We start from the raw sequence: 27,235 nt of genomic DNA on the forward strand, positions 1-27,235 counted from the left end.
ACCCTAATTTCTTGAGGAGTTAAAGCTTTTAATAACTCTTTCTCCTTTCCTTTGAATCATATAATCCTATCTTCTAAAAAAGACATTCGACTACTAAACTCAGTCCTAGAGCTAAGTGTCCGATCTAAGACTGGGTGATCTTTTATAGTAATATCAACACCACCTATTCTAGGTATCTTAATAGGATCTGGTGTCATTACCTTGGCGAACTCCTTGAAAATTCTAGAAATCTCAATATACTCTTTCCTAAGAAACAAATCTGAATGATGGGTATTGGAAAGGGCATATGCAATTCTATAGGTTATAGAATACGATCTATTTCCTTCTTTCATTAGATCTTTTTTTTTAAAATCTTGATGAAGGGTTAAGACTCTACTGAAATCTTGGTCTGCTAGGTTGTGTGCAATCCTAGGATGAATGTCAAACATCAATTTTCCTGCATACAAATTTCCTATCATTGTTCCAAGATAATAATCTCTTAAGTTATTGATTCTTCTATCCATTATCGATAAATGTATTTCTGAATTAATTCCTTCCTTAAAAGTTGCTTTTATTACTACTTCAATAGTCCCTATATGGATCCATTTCATAGTATAGCTACTTCTTCTCTAAGCTTACTCAATTCTTCAAGAATTTCTTCTTTAGGAATTAACTGCATTTCCATCACATTACCAGTAAGTTTCATAGGTATAGCAAACTCACCTGAACTTACTTTGTAGATTATGTGATGCTTCCTTTGGTTCAGTCCTATCTGGTTCAGGACTTTCCCAATTCTCCAATCCTAAATCCATCATATGAGCTGAGGTTGGAATCTTGCCACATGATTTTTTCCATAGTTTTTTTTGACACCGTCATTCTGGAAAAGAATCCTTATAGGCTTTCAGAAGTTTGAAGCCTATCTCCCTCGTTGTATTATTCTGACTCGGTTGAAGATCCATCTGAATCAGTCTCTATTTTCTCTTCATAGACGCTTTCGTCTGAAGGAATATCTTCGAATTGATAAATAGGTACCAAATCGCCATAGTATACTGCATCTATGATATCTTCCATGGCTTCAAATTTTCTCAATTCACCACATTTCTGTAGGCAGTCGGGAGATACATGTCCTTTTGCTTCGTAAGTCCAGCAATTGCAGTCTTTGAAACTTTCATTGGCTTGGGTATGGGCCCGTCTGAAAGTTCTTCTTGTAAGGTTTCTTCTAGTGGATCTTGCATCTGTTCATCTAGATCCTTGGGATGAAACCGTTGCTGGTCCTGTTCTCTGTCTAGATTTATATGTTCTGGCTTTGGACTTGGACCACCATGATCTCTACCGAGAAAAGGTTCTTCTGGAACTCCTAGGGTAGGAGTCACTATTCTGCTTCCTCCTTTTCCTTGGCTCACTTGATTCTCCTATAATAGTTGGAAAATCATTGTTATCACAACAGAGAGGGGTTCGTTTGATTTTACCTCTCAATCTTTTCATATTCTTCTGGATGGATGCTTGATAATACCAATCCTTTAGTTTGTCTTTAAGGAAAGACATTCTTCGCACCACTGAATCTAGCTGTCCTTCAGGTACTTTGTATGATTGGAATCAGCATTTCCCTCCATGGACTGCATATCTTTGCGAAGAACATTGGAGCTACTACTTCTGTTGCTACTCCACTCTGGAAGAAATATTTACGAAATCAATAGATATATTCATCTACTGCGCAAATACTCCTAAGTTCAAGGCTGAAGAGAGCCTGTGCATATTCTCTAGTCTTTTCTGCTCTACTTCCTCCGAAGTATCCATCTCCGATGAAGTGTATCTTGATAAGCCTTCCTAGCCGATCTGCTATCGCGCCTTTCCAATCTCTGGCAAGGATACTGGCTTTGGTATCTTCTGGGGTATTATCCCATCCGATCTTCATAGATCCCTCTAAGCTCAACTCCATAAGTTTTATGAAGTTTTCTTTGTCGAGCTCTAGAGTAGTTGCCGCTATCTTGATTGCTGCAACCCATTCGTCTATCAATTTTTTGGTATTTCGGAAATCGATAATATCCAGGTTCAGTATAGCCCCATATGGATGTAAGGGTTGGAGCATGGTCCTTGCCCAAGGTGTATTTTCTGGCACACTTTTTGGGTTTCTTCCTGGATTTTCCTTTACCCTGGTTCCCACAAACATTGGAGTGGCATTAGTGTGGAAGTCTGCACTTTCTCTCATTGGTTGATCCTGTGGAGGTTCATTTGAGCATGTACTTCCCTCTGGCGGTGGTAGTGCTGGAGTGATCTCATTCGTTTGGATATTGACTAAATCCATGATCCCGAGTTGGGAAAAGGATTCTGCTAATTCTTGTAGATATGATAGATCCGCTTTTGTTACTTCCATTATTTTATAGATCTAATAGAAGCAATAATCAGATCTTCTCTTGACTTCGCCTTTGGAATTTCCATGGCATTCCCTTTCTGGTGTAGAAGAGGTACTGTTCCAAGGGCGTCCCTGATTTGCTCCTGTCTAGACCTAGATGTCTCAGGGCTCTCTCGTTGATTTCTCTTCAGATCTGTAAGGCCCTTGTGTAGATCGAGAAAAATCTTAAGGACCTCGTCCACCTTTTAGCTCAGAGATTCTATTTTCATAGGTATATGGATTAACCTATGTCCATAGTCTTGAACCATCTTTTGGATCTCCCTCAGATCTTGAGAAATCTTTGATGTATCCAGCTCGAATTCCTTCCAATCAGTCATAATTTTTAGAACTAAAATTATGTAGGAATTTACCCGTTCCACTTCTCCTGGTTGGGATTCTACCATGGACTTCAGTGGAGTGTAGACGCCTCACTCCATTCCCTGGTAGTACTTGTCGGACTTTGAAATTTCTCTCCATTCTTTTTTTTCTTCCGGCGTGAGAAGTCTTGGATCAATCCTCTTGGGACCGTTATAACACTTGTCAAGAATTTCCATAAGAAATTCTCTTTTCTGTATTTTCAGAATATGGAAATATTCCCTGTTTTCATAATAACTCGAACTTTCGTTCGGTTCCACTTTTCTCTTGGAAAGTCTCCTCCATTAGTGGATAAATAATATTAAAATATAATATAATCATATATTTCTTCAATAAACCTAGGCTCTGATATCATTCTAGGCGAGCATGGGGGGTGAATAATGCATAAAAATGCAAGAATAGTGAAAATGGATTAAAATTCGCGCTTGAAAGTAGTTCAGGGGTAAAATGATCCAGAATTTAGCCCAGCTCTGCGCATATTCTTTTTAGATTTTGTCGAGGGACCAAATTGAGTGGTTTTGAAAAGTTACGGGGCTTAAATGAGAACGCAAAAGTTAAAGGACTAAAACAAGAAATAGCCAAAGTTAGGGGACTATTTTTGTCTTTAACCCTTATGTTTATGCTGATTTAGTTTATTCTATTAAAGATTAGTGGAACCCCTTTTGAGCCGCCTTAGTTGTGATTTGATCTCTATTTTGCTGTTCCACTTTATTCTATTATAGATTAGAGGAACCTTTCTTCGTGCTGCTGTAGTTGTGATTTGGATCTCTATTTTGCTGTTTCAGTTTATTTTTCGTTTTTGCAGGGTAAGCTATTCCACGCCACAAGTTTGGCGGGAGGAACTCCTAGTTCTGGCGCTCAATTCCGCAGGGCACGTAGCGAGACGACAGCCTTACTAATCATAGCACCATGGGGGGTTGGGAACTAGATGTTGAGAAATTCCAACGACTACTGGACTTGAGGGATGATGAAGAGGAGAGTCCGATTATTCCAGATGGGTCGTGGAATTCAGATTCGGAGGGCTATCATGTTTGTTTAGTAGGCTACTTACTCTCTAACTGGCCGTACAATTTTGAGGGTTTGAGTGCATCGATCAAGAGTATGCTTCCACCGGTGAGGGGAATGGACATTAAGTCATTGTCGGGGGCTGTCTGTTACTCCAGTTCAATCATGTTGTTGATAGGGATCGGGCACTTGAGGGACGCCCTTGGAGCTTGGAACGAAACATCATTATCTTGAACGTCATTCGAGAAGAGGAGAACCCCATGCAGGTTGGACCTCAATAGGTGTATCTTCCATGTCCACATATATGACCTGCCGCTGAGTAAGATGAACTTAGGCATCGCTACCTTCATAGGTAATAAGTTGGGAAGATCCTGAGATATGGATATGGATGAACAGGGTTGTTCTTGGGGAGCAGGAGCTACACCGTGGATCAGGCTAGGCCTTGACATCAATCTCGTGCTTAAGCGAGCTATGAAGATCAAGACGGCTATGGGGGAGGAACAATTTGTAACATTCACATATGAACGCCTTCCCAATTTCTCTTATCTGTGCGGTCACTTGGGACATATCGTGAAATACTGTGAGTCACGTTTCAGTGAGGGTTTCCAGGATCCAAAGGAAAATACTCCCTACTACCCATGGTTAAGAGCCGTCGACAGCGCCACAACTTAGGCGGCACAAAAAGAGGTTCCATTTTGGGGCAGCTTGGAGGTGGGCTAGGGCTTGTGAGGAGGTCGTTAAGGCGTATTGGGAGCAAAGGATCGAGAATAATCCACAAGCGACATTGGTGGATAACATTAGGAAGTGACATGTAGGTCTGTTGGGGTAGGAGCGGCATTATTTTGGGAATGTTCAGAGGCAGGTGAATGAACTTAATGACTAGATAGCGCATTTACAAGAGGTCGAGCTCACCCAAGCGAATAAGCGGCGATTGAATGAGCTGCAAACTGAACTAGAAGAATAATGGCATAGGGAAGAGGTGTTGTGGGGCAGCGTGCAAAGGCATCATGGATTCAAGGAGATAAGAGCACACCATTCTTTCACGCTCAGGCTACTGAGCTCAAGGCTAGGAATAGGGTATGGCGGCAGAAGGATGCAGGTGGGAGGGAAGTGCATAATCTTATAGAAATTAGGTGGGTGGTGAATAACTATTTTGAGCAAATCATTAAGACCACCGCTTCAACTGGTGCTATGATTGGCGAGGCCGTAGACTCGTTGGAGGCCCGTGTGATGGAGGAGATGAATGCGGAGCTTATTAGGCCTTCTCTTCGGACAAGGTTCATCTTCCTCTTAAGCAGATACATCCACTTAAATCCCAGGCCCGACGGTATGTCCCCCTCTATTCTTTTAAAAGTACTGGCATATTGTTTGTTGCAATCTTACTCCTTGTCTTCTTGACATTCTCAATCATCATATCCTAGACCCACTTCTTAACTTTACGCATATTATTCTCATACCTAAGTGTCCTAATCCAAGTAGTACGTCTGAGTTCCGGCCTATTAGTTTATGCAATGTCATATATAAGGTAACCTCTAGAGCTATAGCCAACCGCCTCAAGCTCCTTACTATACTCATTTCTGATACACAATCGGCTTCAGACCCTAGTCGCTTGATCACTGATAATGTGCTGCTTGCCCATGAGCTTAACCACTTTCTCCTTCATAAACACTAGGGGCAAGTTGGCCATGTGTATTTAAAGCTTGATATATGTAAGGCGTACGATTGAGTGATATGAGTTTTCCTTCAGAGTGTATTACTTAGACTAGGTTTCAACTCGAAATTTGTTGAATTAATTATGCTTTGTGTTACCATGATGACTTACTCTTTTATGCTTATTGATGAACAGTTTGGATTTGTGCGTCCTATCGGGGTATCCGACAAGGGGATCCTATATCTCCATATTTGTTCTTATTTTGTGTAAAAACATTTAGTAACCTAATGCATCGAGCCGAGAGGCGGGTGGGGCTCCAAGGTGTGGCAATCGCTCGACATGCTCCCCGTATTTCTCACTTGCTATTTGCATATGATACACTAATCTTCTGTCAAGCTAGTGAGGAGGCGCATGGTGCATCAAGAGGATTCTCGGGCAATTGGAGCAAGCTTCTGGGCTAAAGATCAACTTGAACAAGTGGGTGATGGTGTTCAGTAGAAATGTGCCGCAGGCTCACCATACGTCCCTTGCTACTATTCTTGGTGTCCATATGGTGGCGAAACACGAAAATACGTAGGCCTTCTAACGACGACAGGGAGATCCAAACGGGAGATATTTGAGGAGATGAAGGAGCGAATGTGGAAACGTTTGCACGGTTGGGCAACGAAGCAGCTGACCTGAGCCGGGCAGATGGTCCTCATCAAGACGGTCCTGCAGCACTACCGACCTATATGATGGGTTGTTTTGAACTACTCAGTTCCATCATTAAAGAGATGGAAGGGATGATGGACAATTTCTTTTGGTATGGTGGAGGTGAAGGTACGGTCCACTGGATCGCATGGGATTGCTTGTGTCATAGGATGAAGGAGGGTGGCCTGGGCTTTCGGCGGATGAGGGAGTATAACATTGCTATCCTAGCTAAGCTTGCTTGGTGTGTTGTGACGCAACCAAACAACATCCTGCATCAAGTGCTTAGACATAGGTACTTCCCAAATGCGACTTTCTTTGAGGCAAGACCAGGGGGTTCCCCTTTCTTAACATGGCGATCCTACTTCGAACAAGGGATCTACTGATTGTGGATACCAACTGGCGAGATCGATGAAGGGAGTCGATCGACCAGGGGAAGCGCGAAAAATAAAAAAATTGCGATAAACAACCAAATTAATTCTGACCAAAGGGTGTGCCCTTGATTTTTTCTGGTCGTTTGGTGTATAAATAAAAACAAAGGCTAAGAATTACATGCGAAAACAAAATAAGCATAAATGTAAATACAGATTTGCCCTCGTCGTTTTTCTCGTGCGTCTATAAGCATTGGCTCCTCTCCTTTTCGGATCCGATCACTTAGAGAGTTGAATAGTAGAGCCCCTCTGAAGCTAGTCCACACCATACCGTGGGAAGATAGATCTATCCCTCTTGCTAGAAAAAGCTAAATTCAGTGGAAAAAAATAAATTCAGAATCACACTATAAATTAGTGTATGTGAATTTCCCTCGTTTTCAACTTGAATCTAATTTTAAAAAAATATAAAAGTAAATGGAGAAGATGTAATTTTCAGATTTTCTAGAGGAAAATCCGTGGTCTCGGAACAAAGGAAGAGAGAGAGAATTGCACGAGAGATGCTCACAATTTCACACAATATCACACGTGTGTTTTCTTTTGATTGAAGAGAAGTATACATGGAATCCAATTCCATATTTTCAGCCACTATATCCTTTCTCCTCAAAATCTCAATTAGCAAAACTCTCATCCCACTACATTTACCGGAAAAAAAAAAAAAACATTCATCCCACAATGAAGGTGATGTGGCCGAGTGGTTGCTCCAAGTGACCACTTGGGCACTAATTCTCTTTAATTGTGGCTAGGGTTTTAGTATATTAGGATTGGGTTTATTTTAATTTGTTCAACAAATTAATCAAGCGTATTCTTAATCCATTAAGTTTATTATTTAATTTAATTTTAAATAAATATCCAATAAAAAAATCCATATGAATATTTAATCTAATTAAATATACACAACCACAAATATACTTAATTAATAAATCTAATTTGTTAATCAAACTCAAACAATTAATTAGTCCAACTAATTAATTTAATCTCATCTTCATTAAATAATGAATCCAATCCATTAATTAAACAAACCCATCTACTAATTAATTAATGAATCCAATCCATAAATTAATTACCTAAGCATTTTTAAATTAATTCAATTAATTTAAAATGCTAAGCCAAAATTTAATTGATTCATTCAATTAAATTATTGTCTATCCATCCAATGGATTATCTCAAATAAATGATTCAATTATTTATTTTCTCTTCAATGAATTAATTCAATCCAATTAAATTAATTTATTTATTCCAAAATTAATTTTAAATTAATTCCATCACTTTTACAATGATTTTTGTGTGACCTTTTAGGTTGATCTTCAGCTAGATTTCAGCGTGTGTGACCAATATAATTAATTAAATCCAATTTAAGTAATTATTCACTACAAAAAAGGCGAAATTTGGAGTGGGTTTAGGAACGATTTTTTTTCCTTATTTGTCTTTGGAATAGTTTCGAGAACATCTAGCTTATTTGGAGTGAATCTTGGAATGGTAAAAAAATCCATCCTTACAAATGGCGTTACAAAAATTTAGGAATAATTCAGGCAAAATCGTTCCTTTTTGGGATGGGAACTGTAACACTCTATAAAAATTGTTCTTAATATTGAATTATCAAATTTTTGTTTTTTTGAATTGGAATATTTTTGACTGAATTTGCAACGGCTACGTAATTTTTGTCGGGGAATTTTTTAAACGGTTTTCGTAATTCTCGTGCCTGAATTTTGGAATTATTTTTATTTGTATTGGTGATAAATTTAGGAATAGTTTTTGGAATTGTATTCTTTATCAGATTTAGGAGTGGTTAGTCTTAATTAGAAAAACGTATATAGAACTATTTTAGTAGTGGTATTAGGAACGATCTTTCTTAGTTTACAACACGTATGTGAAACTGAAATAGTAATGGTATTAGGAACGATCAACCACTATTTAGGAACACTCGTTTAAAATGGTTGTAGCAATGGTATTTGGAATGATCAGTGCAGTTTAAGAACTCGTGTTTAGAACTACTTCAGTAACGGTGTTTGGAACGGTTATTTATTTAAATTTTGTAACATTTTCTTTATCATTACTAAAATTGTTCTTAATTTTTTAAATTTATAATTTATATGTAATTTTATAATTTATTAATATATTGAATAAATTTGAATTTATATATTTTAATAAAATTTCATATATAATTAAATTAATTTAATAAATTTTTAATGGAATGTAATAAACATTATGACTTATGAATAATTAAGAATAATATTATATTAATATAAAAAATTATTTAATTATAAAAATGAATAAAAATTAAAACCTCATCTAACTCCTCCTCTTCAATGACGTCCACATCATGCTAGTTTGAGGCCGGGGAGTTTGTCTGAGGAGGTGGTACGGTCGAGGAGGAGACCTGCATCTCCTTCATCATGGCCATCATGTCGGCCATCATCGTCCGAGACGACCGATGGGGTCCTCCATGGCCGGGTTTAGTGCTGGTGGCATCGGTAGGGGTGGTGATGGTGATATAAAGCTCTGGCTGGAGACCCAGAACTAAAGTCAAATACTTAGCCCTTGTTATCGCCCCGACTGCAACCAGCCACATCTGATGTTCCGTCATCGCTACCGAAACCTTCAATTCGGTGGGGGCATCATGGTCCTCATCTGTAGGCTAAGGCTGACGATCCTCCAGCAGCTTCTGGAACATCTCTTGCAAAACAAACAAATCATTAGTAGTTTTAACCAAGAATTAATTTATTTTAAAAGAATAATATTAATAATTTAGCTATTTATTGCCACCTCCACTGACCTCAGCCCGGTCCAGTTGCCGTGGGGTTCACTGCCCGATTCGTCTTATTCTTAGAGGATTCCTCCTGGAAATCCTCGCTGGCCCAATACATCTGATGTTGGAGCTAGACCTCATTGGCCAACTAGAGTGGCTTGACCACGCTGGACTGGGCAACAGAATCTTCCAAACGTACTTGTCGGCCCATTTGTGGAAGATCCAAAACATGGACTTGTCATCACATTCCCACCAGTAGGTCATCTACAATAATAAATTTACACAAAATATTAGTAAAATTCATTAAACAATTAATTAGTACATAAAATCAAATTAATTTAAATTTCACTACCTTCATGCTTACAAATCAAAAATATTGGTGGTCAAGCAGTACCTACCTCAAACATGGCCACGGGTGGGGAGAGTGTCCCCGCACGACTGCATTGATCCGCTCATGAAATTGGTATTCAGACCTGAAAGGATATGTTAAATAGATATTTTTAAAATAAAATAATACTAAAAAAATTTGATAAACAAATTTACCTCGCGTCATCAAGGCTAATGTACTAGAGTGCTGATGGTGGGTGGACTATTGGTGGTGGTGGAGTAGCCGCCGGTATGGCAAATTGCTGTATCGGCGCATCAACTGCTATTGCAGCTCCAGATAGTCCAGCATCATCTGCAGTCTGGGGGGTCAGGGGACGATGCAGTCAGGTTAGGTGGTAGGGGTTGTCGAAGTACTGCTTTCCCAACATGGGAAGCATCCGGCGGTGTTGCTGGAAGTGGCAGGCCACGACGACGAGCACGTCCTTGACCACGTGGCACAAGAGGTGTACCACTACACATAATCTAAACAAATTATTAAGAAATATTAGTCTAAATTTTATGATTATTGACATTGATCTGTAAATAAAAAAAGAATATACTAATTTTTACACATCTAAAATATTATCATGAAGTTATGATTATTGTACTCGTTAATTCTGATAAAATTTATAATTCTTTAAGCTTGTTTACCCGATTACATGAACTTTTTGCTATAAAGTTACACGCGTTCAACAAACTTGGACTTCAAGCGATGGGCTTAGATCAACCAACAAAGAATTTGAAAAAAAGGACCTGCAAAACAACAAGTTACCACTCTAACGTCCAAGTTAGTAATGGATTTAGGAAATAATAAGTTTGAATAATAAAATATAATGAAAGAATGAAGCGTAATGATGGAAAATAGAAGTGAAATTCATGTTTACTTGTGTAGAACAAATGCAGCAGAATAATAGCTAAAAGTCAGCTATTGAAGATATCCACTCGCTTGTGGATAGGACCTCTAATTATACAAAAGTGTTCCTCTTCATCAAGGAACTGAATGTGCTCCCTATTTATGGGGTAAACGGATAAAGCTGGTTAATATGAGCCATGATTATTCTAGTAATCTTGCCATTAATACCGTTATTCTAATAGGAAAGAGAATCCTTGACTAAGGAGGACTCCTGGTCCTCAGGGAATCTGGATGACTCAAGAGTTCGAGCTCTTGAGGGAAGCTCTCTCAACATGCGCCCTCCACGCTCGATAAAGGGTATATGCAGAGGGTCCAAGTACATGCCACGTGTGCTCTGAAAAGAGAAGTGGACACGGTTGTTGGGCCCATTATTTGGTGATTGGGCTATGATATTGGGCTACGCTGAGTGGGCCTCTTCCTTCTTGGCTATCATATTCATCGATGGGGTCTTAGGCCTTTTCACTTTATTTGTCTTGGGTTATAATCCAGATTATTTTTTGAATCAAATAACATCATGTTCAACAAGTTAATGCAGGATCATACTTCGGGGGTTCGAGCTGGAGGGACCCCTTCTTCTCCGTCTCTTAAGGGGGCCACTTCTTCCAATGAGTCCAAAAGGAAACGCGCTGCTTCTCCTACACCTTGTGTCACCTCGGGGGGCTCCTCCAAGAGAGCGAAGTTGAGTTCCTTTGGTGTTTCTCCTGCCAGTTCCACAAAGTCACCTTCGGGGCCTCCCCCTCCCCCTTTTCTTAAGGATTAAATAGGCGTATCCCTCAGGGTCTCTCGCTCCTGTTTCACTTGCTTGCATACCCATCAATCCTTTGACCAGGAGAGGGGGAGCAATGCGCCATTGATGTCTGAGCTTATGAAGGGGGGGCTGTCTACTGGGGATAACCATCTGTGGTCATGTTTGCCGAAGGAGGAGCTGGAAGGGATAGCCTCTTCCTATATACTCAAGGTATATTCCACGAGCACTTGGGGGTGGAGGAGACCAAGCTTTGGGAGGACAAGAAGGAGGTAGCCAGCCGCTACCAGGAATTGGAGAAGGATATGAAGAAACTCCAAAAAACAGGCCTAAAGTCATGAGAAGGCACTTAAGAAAGTTGTGGAGAAGGTCTCCCTTGATTTTCCTGATACTGCAGATGGCCAGTGTTATTTGGAGGACTATTCTGCCAGCCGCCTCGAGCAATTTAGGAAGTTTGAGGAATATCAAAACTAGGTGGTTGTAATAGCTGGGCCATACTTCAAATATGGCTTTGTGGCATGCAAGGAACAGTTTAAGGCCCACGGGTACCCTCCAACTGGGGAAGAGATTTCCTTCCTTGATCTTGCGGCTGCAATGCTCCAAAGCCCTTTACCGACACTCCCACTACAGTGGGTAGAGACCTCTGCCTCAAATCAGGTTTGCCTTTCTTTCTCTCTTTCGCATTAACTCACGCTTGTTCTCTGTCTTGGTTTAATTTGGGAAAGCATATTTTGTAGGGGAAGATTTAGACTGCATATTGGGGGAGGTTGAGCCGAAGTGAGGGGTCCCCGCCTCTGAAGCAACAATTAGTTCTTTAGCGGGCGACCTCTCAAGAGATGTAGACCATAAGCCAAAGGAAGGGGACGCCCTCGAGTTGATGCAAGGCCGCCTGAAGCCTCAACCATTGCTGCCTCTTTAGCTAAAGAAGAAAAGAAAGAAGACCCTGCTTATGGGGCTGAAAAAGAAAAGATGTAATTGGACCCCCCCCCCCCCTTTAAAAATATATTTTAATTTTCTTAATCTGCTCTTTCCCCCCATGATAGAGGGATGAAACAATTTGGTGGATGCTTTTCCAGGCCCGACCATGCTTTTAGGCCAGGCTCTTTTTGACATATTGAAATAGGATAGACCTTTTGGTTTTGTGCCTACGAGGATGTTTGCTTTATATTCTGCCATGATAAGTACCTTGGGGGAAGGGTACTCCTCTAGGGTTTTCCCTGCATTTTCTTGGAACTAGGATTAAAATTTCGATCACATGATAAGTATAAGAAAGATGCATGAGAAAAAATAAAAGGTATGTGAGGCTTGTTTTTGCTATCGGATGCCTGCTGCCTCATTGTCAGGGCTTACTCTTATGTATTGTTCAGTACGTCGCCTTATTATGCACGTAAAATAGAATTTCATACCTCTAGTTAGGGGATATCCCTGATTGCTATAGGACTCTAGGAAGTGTCTGTTTGCTGTTTTAATGGTTGACCCCTAATGCCTGTTTATGAAGGCGTCCTTCTGAAAGAGTTGATCTTTTTACGGGGACTTAGAGGGTGTCCTGTAGGAGGACTTGGGGGGATATCATTCAGGACCACTTTTTTAAAGAGAGTTCTTAAAGAGGACTTGTTCAGTGGGAGTCCTTCAACAGAATTTATTTAAGGGGGTTCTTCAAGAGGACTTTTGGGGGATGTCCATTAGGAGGACTTACAGTCCATGAAGGAGGTTCCTTCACGCCTAGTAGTTCTTGAGGTTTTGTACATTCCATGGTAGCGAAAGGGGGTGCCCTTTAAGATTTTTTAATTCATATACTCCTCGGCCTATGACTGCTATGATTTTATAGGGTCCTTCCCAAGTGGAGTCTAGTTTTTCAACTAGTTTTAAGGTATCCACCCTTCATAGCACTAGATTTCCAACCTGAAAATTTCATATTTTCACTCTTCTGTTGTGGGCATTTATCATAATATTTTTGTATCTTTATATGTGAATGAAAACCTTCTCTCATAATTATTCGATAAGATTCAGGTTCTCTTTTAGTAACTGTATTGTTTTCCTTGGAGAAGTGTAAAACTATGTGGAGGGTATTTCCAATTTTGCTGAGATAACAGCCTCATTCCCATAAACTAATGTGAAGGGGCTTTCTCCCATAGACCCTCGAGGAGTCGAGCGATATGCCCATAAAATGCTAGTTAATTCTTCCGTTCAGTTTCCACCAACTCGTTTAAGTCTCCTCTTGATTCCTTGCACTAGTATTGGGTTAGTGACTTCCACTTGTCCATTAGACTGGGGGTGTGTCAGTGATGTAAATATTTGCTTAATATGCAAGCCTTTGCACCAATCTTGTATTCTATGACCTTGAAACTGTTAGCCATTATTTGAGATTATTTCTCAAGGGAGTCAAAACGGCATATGATGTTCTTTCATATGAACTTCATCACTTCTATTTCCGTTATACGAGCTAGTGGTTTGAGTTCTACCTACTTGGTGAAGTAGTCAATGGCTACTAGAAGAAATTTTCTTTCACAAGGAGCTAGGGGGAAAGGTCCCACAATATCTATTCCCCATTGTGCAAAAGGACAAGGTGACAACATGGTTGTGAGGGGTTTCGCAGGTTGATGTATGAGGGGGAAGTGGTTTTGGCATTTCCCACATTTGCACACCAGCAGTCATCTTATTTAATGGAAGGCTAGAAGTATCCTGCCCCTAATGCTTCATTAGCAAGGACCCATGTCCCTACATAGGCTCAACAGTAGCCACTATGTATTTCCTTAAAAATATGTAGTCCCTCTTGCTACGATAGACACCGGAATAGAGGGTAGATGAAGAATTGTTTGTAGAGGACCCCTCCTTGAAGTAAAAAAGGGAGGCTCAAGCCTTAAATTTTGCTGCCTCCCACCTATTATCTAGAAGACATCCCTCTTCGAGCCATTGGATAATGGGTGTCCTCTAATCTCTCGAGGAGGATATGATAAGAATATGAATTGGAGATCTTGGTTTGGGAGGTATATGTCTCGTCTGACAATCGTCTAAAGCACTAGCCAATTTGGAGAGGCAGTCTGCTTTAGCATTTTTTTCTCCTTGGGGATTTACATGATCTTAAAGCTTTCAAATAATGTCTTTAGTTTTTCTATTTGTTGTAGATATTGTATCATATTTTGTTCCTTAGCTTCGTATGAGCCCTCCTCTTGTTTGACTATTAACTGTGAATTTGAGTAAGCTATTAAGTGTCTAGCTCTCGTTTCATGCACCATTTTGAAACCTGTTACAAGTGCTTCGTATTTGGGCTCATTATTGGAGGCCCTGAACCTGAATTTGATGGCGAATTATAAATCCTCTCCTTGAGGTGAAGTGATGACTGTGCCCGCACCACTACCCTAGATTGTGGATGATCCATCTACATATAATAACCATTTTTCAGCTTGGGGGGTGTCTTCTCCAAATGTCTCTGCTATCTCGGAGAAAAATTCGGCTAAAGCTTGCACTTTGACAGTAGTCCATGGTAGGTAAGAGATATCATATTCACTTAATTCTACCGTCCATTTTACCAATCGTCCAGAAATATCTGGCTTTTCCGGTGTTTTCTTTAAAGGAAGATTAGTTTTTACCCCAATAGAATGCAAAAGAAAATAGGGTTGTAGTCTTTTGGCAGTGATGACGACCCCGATGGCTATTTTTTCAATAAAGGTATATTGTCCCTCTGCTCTATTGAGTATTTTGCTAATTTAGTAAATGGGCATTTGTTTCCCATTTTCTTAGCGAATGAGGACGGAGCTGACCGCTTGGGGGTGGTGAATAGGTCCACATACACGGTATCCCTTGGAGATGGTTTCACCAGTAGAGGGAGTCCCGCTAAATATCGTTTGAGTTCTTCAAAGGCCTGTTGACACGCACTGTCCTACTCAAAATTCTTTACCTTCCGTACGGTCTTGAAAAAGGGTAGGCTTTTCTCTACCAACTTGGAAATGAAACGGCTGAGTGCTGCCACTCTCACAGTTAATCTTTATACCTCGATAATATTGGAGAGGGCCTTCAAGTCTAAAATGGATTTGATCTTGAGGAAGTTAGCCTCAATTCCTCCTTGGGTGACAATAAATCTAAGAAAACGTCCCCCCTTCACACCGAAGGCGCATTTTTAGGGATTGAGCTTTAGTCGATAATTCCTTAGAACAAAAAATGTTTCTTCTAAGTCTTCAACATAGTCTTTGGTCTCTTTGCTTTTTACCAACATGTCATCTACGTATACTTCCACGTTTCTTCCAATTTGTGAATGAAATATTTTATCTACCAAGCGTTGGTAGGTGGCTCCAGCGTTCTTTAGACCAAATGGCATGGCACGTAGCAAAATGTTCTAGAGGAAGTGATGAAGTTGACTCTTTTACGATCTTCTGGGGCCAACATTATTTGATGATATCCTTGAAATGCACTCATCATGCTTAACAATCCACATCCCGAGGTGGAATCCACCAGTTGGTCAATTCGAGGTAGAAGATAAAAATTCTTGGGGCATGTGAGGTCCATGAAGTCGATGCACATTCTCCATTTTCCCTCTGGTTTGTGTACTAATACGACATTGGATAGCCATTCAGGGAATTGTATTTCTTCGATGTGTCCTGCCGCGAATAATTTATCGATTTCAGCTTGGATTATTTTATCTTTTTCAGGCCCGATGTGTCTCTTCTTTTATTTTACGGGTTTGATGTGGGGATCCATGTTAAGATGGTGTGCTATGACATTAGGGTGAATCCCTTCTAAATCTTAGGGGATCCATACAAAGATGTCTACATTGCGACGTAAGCATTGGATTATTTCTTCATGTGTTGCATCCTCCATTTGAGAGCGAGTAAATTTTTCTGGATCTACAGGTACAAGTTTAATATTGATAAATTCTTCAACCGACTGAACCTTGAGGGATGCCCCCTTGTTTTCTTTATTTTCTGCAATCCCCTTCTTTCGCTTGCTTAGGGGCGCTTCCTTAGGTACTTCGACTTTGTTTTTTTTTTTTTTGCCATTTGCGCACAGCTTCCACATAACATTTGTAAGATTGGAAAGGGAATTTGATTTTCACGTGATATGTTGAAATTATAGCTTGGAAAGCATTTAGGGCTAGTCTCCGCAGAATGACGTTATAGGCTGAGGCAGTATCCACTACTAAAAATTTAAACAGGAAAGTCTTTCGAGTGGCGCCAATACCTAGGGTCAATGAGAGTGAAACCATGCCCTTAGGATGGACTACCTCCCCCACGAAGCCGTACAAAGAGGTGTTCACTTTTCTAAAGGGGTGTCCCCCAGCTACATCTGGTCGTAGGCTTCCCCAAACAATATATCTGCAGGACTTCCTGAATTTATGAAGGTACGTCCTACTTCATAATTGGCTAGCAATACCATGATGACCACAACATCATTATGAAAGCTTTTGCGACCTGACCGTTCTGCCCTTTCGAATTGGATGAGGGGGCGTCCTCCATCATTCCAATATTCAATATTTCTTTTATGGTTATACCAGGTGCCTCTCTGACTTAGGCTTTCCTAGCGTGATGAGAGTCGCCTCCATTTGGGCCTCCTGCAATCATTTAAATGACTCCTTTATAAGGAGAGTCGCTAGTGTCGGCCTTGCTTCCAAATGTACTTTTATGTTTTTCTCCTAAGGGAGTTTCAGCGTTGAAAACTTTCACCTCTTTCCCTTTATCTATTTCTTGCTTTCTATATGGCCCCATTTCTCGAGCTTTTTCCTAACAAACATATTCCTGCAGATATCCATTCTGGATAAGCCTTTCAATCTCTTTCTTCAAAATGTTACCATTCTTTAGTGCTACGATTGTAATCGTTATGGAAACGACATAACTTATTCAACTTGGTACGTTGAGGGATTTCTCTCCATGACATAGAACGAGTTAGCAGACTTTTTCCTTCAACTGCCATAAGGGCTTGAGTAATGGGTACTGTAAATGAGTGTATACTGCATTAACCCTCTAGAAAGGTGGTATCTTGTCTCGAAAATCAGTTTGAGGCTTCTTCGAGGAGACCGCTTGCACTTCTTTCCTTTTTGGAAAATTGAGCATTCTCCATGTTGATATATTTTGTTGCACGAATTAAAAGAGCGTCGAACTTGGAAACAGACTTTCTGGCCAAGGACTTGAAGAAATAACGAGTCCTTGGGAGAAAGCGTTGGCTTTCACTTCTTGTGTGGCAAAGGACACCTCTAACGCAGTAGCATTGAACTCTGTAGGTACTCCTTCAATGGCTAGTTGGTTTTTTGACGTACCGCGAAAACGCTGACTTCATCTTTCGGAGCTACGACTGCTGGCAAACTGGTGCAAAAAGAGCGATCAAAATTTTTTAAAACTTCCTATCGCTCCCACGGGCAACTGATTGAACCACTATTGTGCAACCCTGGTAAATGTGGTAACAAAGACACGATACTTGATCCCATCTGTGAAAAAGGGCTGCACTCTCAAAACGCGAGAGATGCTCTTGGGGGTCAGTCGTCCCATTATATTCAATGATATTTGGGGTACGACAATTTGCTGGAAGTTCGTCCGCCATCACTGCTTCGGTAAAGGGGATACCTTTATGGTCGTCTTCCGGGGCTCTTGCAATCTGATGTTGAACATCTAGGAGACCTTTCTGAAGGCACTCCATGTGCGCCAGCCATTGTTGGGAGACCTCTTGTGAAACTGCTCGAGGGGGTCCCTATTCTCCAATCAGTTGGGTTCTGGATATTGGGTCATCTCCTTTAACCGGGCCTCCTTCTATTCATTATTTAGGGATGACAACATCCCTTACAGGAACCTGACGAGTGGGCAGAAGCACTTCCATCTGTTCTCGAATTGCCGCCGCAACCACCTGTTGGATAGCACCCAACAAAGTTGGGGAGATTTTCCCTGAGGTGATGTCCGAGAAGGTGCTTCGTCTTGGTGGATCAACTATAGGATCCATCACTCTGAAGGTAGCCTGGGTGCGAGAATAGCTGGGGCTGATTCTCCACTAATTGGAGTCAGGGAGGTTCCTGCAACGACCTGTAGAGGTTGGTTGTTGCCAGAAGTCTCCATAGCCTTTTGCTTATTTGCAGCATTGCTAGGGGTTTCGATGGTAACTCACATCTTTAACTCAAGTTTCCCACATAAGGCGCCACTTGATGCGTCCGATTTTGGCATAGATTCAACGGACTTGGACTTTAGGTAATGTGCTTAGATCAACCAACAAAGAATTTGAAAAGCGGACCTACAAAACAATAAGTGAGCACTCCACGCCTAAGTTAGGATTGAATTTAGGAAATAATAAGTTTGAATAATAAAACGTAATGAAAGAATTAAGCGTAATGAGGGAAAATAGAAGTGAAATTCGTGTTTAATAGTGCAAAATATATGCAGCAGAATAATAGCCAAAAGTTAGCTGTTGAAGATATTCCCTCGCATAGGGATAGGACCTCTATTTATAGATTAGTGTCCCTCTTCTCAAGGAACCGAATGTGCTCCCTATTTCTAGGGTAAACAGATAGAGCCAGCTGAGATGAGCTGTGATTCATTCTTATATTCTAGTAACCTTGCAATTAGAACCGTTATTTGAATGGGAAAGAGAATCCTTGAATGAGGAGGACTCGTGGTCCGAGGGAGTCGGGCTGACTCAAGAGTACGAGCTCTTGAGGGAACCTCCCTCAACACGCGTCCTCCACACTGGATAAAGGGTAAACACAGAGGGTCCAGGTACATGCCACGTTTGCTCTGAAGAGAGATGTGGACACGAGTGTTGGGCCAAATATCTGGTGGTTGGGCTATGATATTAGGCTACGCTGAGTGAGCCTCCTCCTTCTATATTGACAAACCAAGATGGATAAATCTAACTAGTTCTACTGACAAAATTCACTTGATGGACTAAACAAGCTTACAGGCATCCGTGATATGTTTGTACGTAGTTATAAAGAAACTATATATTTTTAAATAATTATTAATTATTGAAAATATTGTCCTCTTTTCTATTTTTAATGATTATGTAATTGTATTTTAATTTGAAATATTACCTTGATATTATTATTGTTGACATCATTTTGAAAATAACGTTATTATTGGAATTATTGGTCTAATTTTATGATTATTGATATTATTATGTAAAAATATTATTATTTAGAATATTGGTCTAATTTTTGTGATTATTAACATTATTATCTAAAAATATTATTATTGGGAATATTGATCTAATTTTTTTTGATTTTTTACATTATTATTTAAAAATATTATTATTGGGAATATTGGTCTAATTTTTGTGATTATTTACATTATTATTTAAATAATGTTATTATTGGGATTATATATTGATCTATTTTTTGTGATTATTTATATTATTATGTAAAAATATTATTATAGGGAATATTGATCTAATATTTTTGATATTTACATTATTATTCAAATAATGTTATTATTGGGATTATATATTGTTCTAATTTTTGTGATTATTTATATTATGATGTAAAAATATTATTATTGGTGATGCGTGCGATTTTAGCACGAGTCTAAAATTCTTGGATCTTGATATTAGATTTGGACTAATCAAGTGAAAGCTCTTGAGAAAGAGAACCTGCAAAATAAAGTGTTACCACTCCGATGTTTAAGTTAGTCTCGGATTTAAGAATAGATAAAAATAAAGATAAAATATGACGAGAAATTATGAAAGAAATGAGAATTTCGTATGGAAGAGCACAGAGTTAGAGTAATAGAAGAGCAGTAAGAAGGGTCCAAGAGTCTGGCCAGGGAGCCGCTTGTCGAGGGATACCGCCTCTGTTTATAGAGGAGGAGTTCCCTTACAATAGGAGTCCTGCTAAGGGGATCCGCATGATCAACAAAAAAGGTGGGGATCCTATGGGTAAGGCTTCTCCTTATCCGTTCCTGAAGCAACAAGTCTTCCGAGTGAACGGAGACTCCTTCTACGCTCAAACTCCTACCTGGCGAAGAGTCCTTCCATGCTGAAAAGTTCAACTTCTTGAGGGCACCTTCATTCTTACAGGCTAGCTTTGAAGGGAGCAGCAGGTCTTCAAATTGGGCTTCTTCCTTGGGTCATATTTGACAGAGTATGCTTCCTTCCTTGACTGGACTTCGGTCTAGGGGTACTCTCTTGGGCTGGGCCTAGCGGGCCTCCCCTTGGGCCAAGCCAAATGGTAGGATGTCCCTCCCTTGGGCCCAGCATGGTGATTTAGGCGGGCTGAATCTCTCTTGGGTTGGTGGGCCTATATCTGGGCTTAACATTTCTTATTAGGTCAATCTCTTTTGGGCCATACGAGATTGACTCCTTATAAGTGTTCAAATAAGTGTTTCTAAATAGTGACTGATCATTTCTAATACCATTGTTATTTCAGTTTTGAATATGTGTTCCAAACTCAGGACAAGTCTCTAGCTCTTGAATTGCAATTTGAAGAAAAGGATCAAGGGACAATCAACAATTCACAATATTATAACTCTTTTCTATTTAAGTGTATAAAATTAATTTGTCCGTATTTTTTAAAACTCGAAATTTGTGTGAATAATATGTACTTCATGTAGCACTAGTAAACAATTGATACCCAAAAAATAAAGAATATTTCTTTATTTTGTTGAAAAATACTTAACGTTGGTGTACATGGTAATAAGAAAATATTTACCCAAAATCCAGTTTGCTCAAATCAATCTAGTCACAAAGTAAATGTAATACACTCGATATGCAATTTGTCATTTTTGCTGAATTATAAATCAATCACACAGTAAATGCATTGCATTTGTCATATAATTGATTTAGGTCGGCAACATTCAATTTGAGTTAGAATTTTTCTAGAATAATAGTATAATAATTGTATTTATTGTGTAATATTTGGTCATTTTTTTCGGACAGTGAACCACTCAGCTAACAAAGTTCTGATACTTTGAGTCAAAGCAAAAAATATTTCATTGGTCGATCAATGCAAAAAAAGTGGAAGGAAGATACAGTTTCTAGGGTTTGAACGATGATAGTCGTTCCTGTATAATTTCGAGTCCCGAATACGTAGGAACTCTTCTTCCACAGAATCAAGATAAAACTTGGAATCCTTCATTGCCATTGCCCATTTTTCTCGTTTGCTTGATTTCCCTTTAGGAGCCTTAATCTCCCCAATCTCCGCAACCACATTTTTCCATCGTCTGCAACCTCAAACCACCGCCTGATATTAGCTTTCTCTCACTAAAACAATCACCGCCTGTTTCTGATCTCTCTCTAAACTTCTCAAACAAACCCCCCACATTCGTCGTCGTCCATGGTCGTCGTCCTCCCATTGCTGCTCCGGTGATGGGAGATGCGCCAGGGCCGTCCAATCCTCCGCCGCCGCCGCCGCCGCCCCCAACAGCTCTCACCCTCGTTCAGCCCTCCACCAAGAAGAGAAGCAAGCCCAGCAAAGTATTCCGCGTTTTCCGGAACGTCTTCCGGTCGTTCCCCATCATCACACCCGCCTGCAAGTTCCCCTCCCTTCCCAGCGGCCGCCTGCCCGATAGCAAAGTCATAGCCGGCGCCCGGATCACCGGCACGCTCTTTGGGTACAGGAAAGGCCGCGTCAGCCTGTCGATCCAGGAGAACTCCCGCACCCTGCCCACGTTGGTGGTGGAGCTCGCCATGCAAACCCACATTCTGCAGAAGGAAATGAGCTTGGGCATGGTGAGGATCGCCCTGGAATGCGACAAGCGAGACGACAAGGACAAGACGGAACTGATGGAGGAGCCGCTGTGGTCGATGTTTTGCAACGGAAAGAAGATAGGGTACGGAGTGAAAAGGGAGGCATCGGAGGAGGATTTGCACGTGATGGAGGTGCTGAAGGCGGTATCCATGGGCGCCGGAGTTCTGCCAGGGCGGTCGGAGGTGGAGGGGCCTGACGGGGAGTTGGCGTACATGCGGGCGCACTTTGATAGGGTTGTAGGGTCAAGGGATTCGGAGACTCTGTATATGTTGAGCCCGGATGGGAATAATGGACCTGAATTGAGTATTTTCTTTGTACGAGTATGATTAGGTCATTTTAAGGAGGTTTCAGGATTTCGACTTCCAGATGATTGTAATCATTTATCCGATAGGAATTCATATAATTATCCAGAATTTGGAGTTGTGGGATTTCCTAAGAATTACTTGAATATGATGAGCATTCGGTGCTGGTTCTTTGGACGTGTCGTGTGTTCGTCCGAGAATGAAGTTTTCTTTAAGGAATATACCTGGCCATGCAGATGGTCGGGATAGTACGTAGAGCTTTTAAGGAAGAATTGTGTATACAGAGCTGAGAATTCACATTGATTTGTGAGTCATTTTTCAGTTTTAATTCCATTATGAGGATTATATGTGATGATCCGAACAAACATTCAGGATTTTTTTGGTGGGGGATGGGGGAAGAGGGGGTAGGGGGTGGTCATGAATTTGAAATCTTCATTTTGTGTAAAGAGTTTTTGAATTGTTTCTTTGTAATGATGTACATGTTAGAACAACTTTTCTTTTTGTAATTAGTTGCATCTTAATTAGGTTTTTTATTTGAGAAGAATGCCAAAATTTTAAACTGTATTATAGAAAACTGTATTACTTTTCTTAAATTGCACATAAATTATGCGATAGGTATATTGCACTTGTCATATAATTGATTTATATTCGATTGAGTCGCACTATAAGAAAACAGGGTATCAAATACAAAAATTTAGAGATAGAATTAAGTCCGTCTGTATCAAAGACGGATTTAGAGACCGAAACTTTTCTGTATTATAAATTATTATAATTTTTATTTTAGAGACGGATATATAATTTTACTAAAATATGTTATATTCCATCTCTATTTCCATCTCTGATGTTGTAAATAGAAAAATTTTTATTTATAAAAATATTGAAACACAGACTCGGTGAACCGAATTGAATCGAAAAATCGAATATATATATATATATGTTAATTTTATTAATTATATATATTCTGTATTCTATAATATATTTTATATTTATTTAATATATATAAAATAAATTATATCAATAAATTATACATATAATTAAATTGAGAATTGACTAAATTGACTCATGCATGACATGAAATTAACTTGAGAACCTCTCTCTTCTCTTAACTCTCAACTTGAACATCTCTCTCCTCTAACTCTCTGTCATGGCGGGAAGGAGAAAACAAAAAAGAAAGCAGACCTCTAACTCTCTCTCGCTAGTGGACGGCTTCGACTCCATCGGCACAGCTTCTTTCCGAAGCCATTAACAGGTAATTTTCTTCTTTGTAATGTTTTTTACAGTTTGTAGAAGAAATTCAAATGCTTTCAAGGTGTTCGCTGAAATACTTGATTGAACATCCTTATGTTCTTCTCGCCCGGATATTCATTTTTCTGTTTTGCAAAAATTGATAAGAGTTAGCATTAAATCTCAAATCAATAGCAAAATCGTCATATTTATTGGGTTCTGGGGCCTAGTTGAATTGGTGGAGATACTAGCACAACTGCCGAGCTGAACCGGAGGAGAAATTATCGCCAGAAGGAAAATGTTTTTACCTTCATCATAACTCTTATGCTCCAAGCTTCAATAACTAAGGTATTTTGTGTTAAATAAATCTCAAATTTTTCTAAAAAGATTCTTAACTAGAGATTTTTTTTAAAATTTTTTTTTCTATATCATTTAAATAGATGACAAACGTGTTGACATTTTTATATTTATTATTTATTTTTTTATGAAAAACAAAATTCTCAAAATAATTATTTTTAGTGGATTCTAAATGATACGAGGAGATAAACGAAAATATAAATAAAAAAATTGGAATTAGTATTTTGATATTTTTACTATGTAGATAATAATATTGTACTATGAAATAGAGATTTAAATAATTATTTAAGAAATATACAATTTCTATTTTGAAATATACCAAGAGAACATAAATTAAATACATTTTTTAATTTTAATCTAGAAAAATGGAGTATTGATGGTGGGCTTTAGTCATTTGTTAATAAATAATTTAATTCAAAATAAACTTCTAAAATTTAATTTTTAAATTAAAATTTTCTTTTTTCTTTCTGGTCAAACAAAAAAATTACTTGGTCAACTAATGAAAGTGGAAAGAATTTAAAGAAATTTTTATTAATCAATTATTTATTAATTTACGATTTACAAAAATAATAAAAAACTATTAATCAATCGAAGACTAAATTATTAGTGTAAAATGGACTCATATTTTATCCCTTTTGCTGCACTCTCCAATGCCGTAAACTGTAACCCCTTTCACAAGTGTTTTCTCCCGTTCCCTTTCAGTAGCACCGTTGTCTCCACTGCCACCGTCGCTGACTCTGCCGTCGCCGTCCCCTTTGATAACTAATTCATACATCTTCAGTTCTGAGTCGTCCTGTTTCTCTCAAGTTATGCATTTTTAGGGTTTTGGATTTATTTTCATAATCTAAATTGTGCCTGGAGGAGTATATATTTGTGCTGATCTACCCATGGCAATTGGGACTTAGTGAATTAGACATCACTTCTGATCTTGCTTGAGTCTCGCGACCTCAAGGTTTGACCTCTCAGCTAGATGCTAACTCTTCCAAGATCAAGTAATGGGCTCCTGAGAGTAAAACAATAACGTGGAGCTCGTCGTGTGCGTCCCCGACAACGACCCTCCGATGCTCAAGTTAGTGGTGTTCGAGGTAAAAATGTGCGATCAGGTGAATATAGGTCGAAAATAAAATGATGCAGTTACCTCAGAAAATAACGCGTCGGGGTATTTATAGGCCCATGTGGATACTGTTGCTTGGGCCACGTGTCTCCATCAGGGTGATAGGCGTATTCGATCGGATGGTCCTCCTTGAGTCGGGTCTTCGGTTATATAACGGGTCTATCCGACCCACCTCCATTGATACACTGATCCTGTGATTCCTAATGGCGGAAATGCCCTTCATTAAGGGCATTTTTGGTACTTTGCCTGAAAATTGGGGTTATCCCCATCATTACTCCCCCACTTCTTCAAAGTAACATTTATTGCTCTTTGAAGGAGATGAACAGTCGCATTCGTTGGTCATCTGCAACATGTCAACATCACCCCGCCTATATTGCTCTTTGAAGGAGATGAACAGTCGCATTCGTTGATCATCGGCAACATGTCAACATCACCAAGCGCGTCTTTCCATGGGTGACTCCTATATATAGGCCTCCCATTCAAAATCAGTGGTACCTGCTCGGTTTTAAAGCATCCGATCTCGTCCTTCCGCACTTCGAGCTCGCCTTATCTTCTCAAGGTACGATATCTTCTCTAGCTTTAGTTCTAATACAGATTCTAGTTCTAGCTCTCGGTCGTCTGCTACCTCTCCTAGGTCTTATCAAGTTCCTTTGCCTGTGCCTTCTAGTAGTCCCCCCAAGGCTAAAAAATCCATTAAATCTAAGCGTCCCATAGATAAACCTGTAGATAACCCTGAGGATCCCACTACCCTTGAGAAATTTCAGGCTAGGATGAAGAAAAAACCTTGGGCTGCCATAGTTAGCTCAGTTAAACTTCCCATTCATAAAATCAAAGAGGGCTATTACATTCCTCATGATTACGAGATTAGGATTCCCAAATCTTTCGATCGTATGCATCAACCACCATCTGGGTTTTGTGCTTTTTCCCTTCAGCACTTCGACGCGGGGTTGAGGTTTCCATTAGCTCCCCCTGTTGCGTCTATTCTTCAGCGATTAAGACTCTGTCCAATGCAATTATCTCCCAATTCTATCAGCCATATAATTCTTTTTATCATAAAATGAAGGTTCTTTGTTTAGAACCAAGTTTTGAAAATTTTTGGTCACTGTACTCCTTTACCACCTCAAAGAGATTGGGAGATAGATGTTTCTTTTATTTTTTGGCTAGAAAAGACTGTATGTTCCTTGATACTCTGAAATCCAATGTTGGGCCCTAGTGAGAGAAGTTTATTTTTGTGCGACCTCCCCCGGCTTAGTGTGGCCCTTTCGTTGCGGGTGGAATAAACATAAAATCTTACCTAAGACAGGTGGAGGGGGGCTGGAAGGGGATCAAATAAATAGCCTTACAACCTATCAGTACTATCCAAAAAGACTTCTAATTGAAGAGGTTATGTGGCTCGTTCGTCTTTCTCCAGCACCCCTCCGCGTTAAGGATTCTTTAGGTGACCTTCTTGCACTTTGTATTTCCTTATTTTCTCTTGACTTACTTGCACTTCTTCACCGAATTATTGTCTTTCACAGACGAAATCTTAATGAATGCCCGAATCACATTGCGTCTTCGCGCTCTACAGAACAATGCTGAAGAGAACCCGGTCGCTCTAGCTGTAGATTCTTCCGCGACTCCATCTCCGGCTCGCGGTCCTGATATGGCTGCTCCGATCTAGGTGGATAGCGATGAGATGCCTCAAGCTCCTGTCGATGCCGTGCCCAGTCCTTCAAGAAGTACGGCCCCTGAGGGAAAGTCTCTCTTCGAGGAAGCGCGAGAGGTGAGATGGTCACAGTTCTGGGAAACATAAGAGGCAAAAGAGTAGTGGATCCAAATCCTCAAAGTCTAGCAAGAGCGATAAATCGCGAACTGAAAGTAGGATGGCCAAGTAGTCTGCTGATCCAACCAAAGAACGACTAAATTTCCAAATGCTCCAGGAACTAACTTCATGGTGGAAACAAGCTCACAAAGAGCTTAGGAGCAACCATCACAAGACCGCAGAGCTGCGAGTGGAGCGTTTCGTGCCTGATTGGGACATATCGGCAAACAGTACCCTGTTGCACGGGGAGCCGGGACAAGACTCCTGGGAGTTATATCGTAACTCCCTTCTTCCTCGCGATCAAGCATCTCTGCTGACGACTCCTCATACTTGCCTGGAGGAACACGCAGCTCATTCCCTAATGAAGGTAAATAAGTTTTTGTGATCTACTGATTTCCATTTCTGTTCTGACGACCTGATATGATCTTGTAGGTAGTGACCCTTACCCATAGTTTGGCCTTAAAATGCATTGGGTATCGGAGGAACCATATGATTG

General features: G+C 39.9%; 1 protein-coding gene across 1 annotated transcript; it reads left to right on the forward strand.

Annotated features, from left to right (window-relative positions):
• The first annotated feature begins 21,359 nt into the window (after positions 1-21,359).
• Positions 21,360-22,610, forward strand: LOC105171256 (MIZU-KUSSEI-like protein (Protein of unknown function, DUF617)). The gene has a single exon (XM_011092310.3). It carries the CDS (start codon positions 21,560-21,562, stop codon positions 22,265-22,267), a length of 708 nt encoding a protein of 235 aa, XP_011090612.1. The 5' UTR covers positions 21,360-21,559; the 3' UTR covers positions 22,268-22,610.
• The last annotated feature ends 4,625 nt before the right edge of the window (positions 22,611-27,235 follow it).

Source organism: Sesamum indicum, linkage group LG9 (genome assembly GCF_026168435.1).
Source record: "Sesamum indicum cultivar Baizhima isolate 11 linkage group LG9, ASM2616843v1, whole genome shotgun sequence".
Taxonomy (NCBI): domain Eukaryota; kingdom Viridiplantae; phylum Streptophyta; class Magnoliopsida; order Lamiales; family Pedaliaceae; genus Sesamum; species Sesamum indicum.

Bases quoted from the DNA above. Each gene is read 5' to 3' on its own strand.
- LOC105171256 (XM_011092310.3), top strand. From the start codon at position 21,560: ATGGGAGATGCGCCAGGGCCGTCCAATCCTCCGCCGCCGCCGCCGCCG.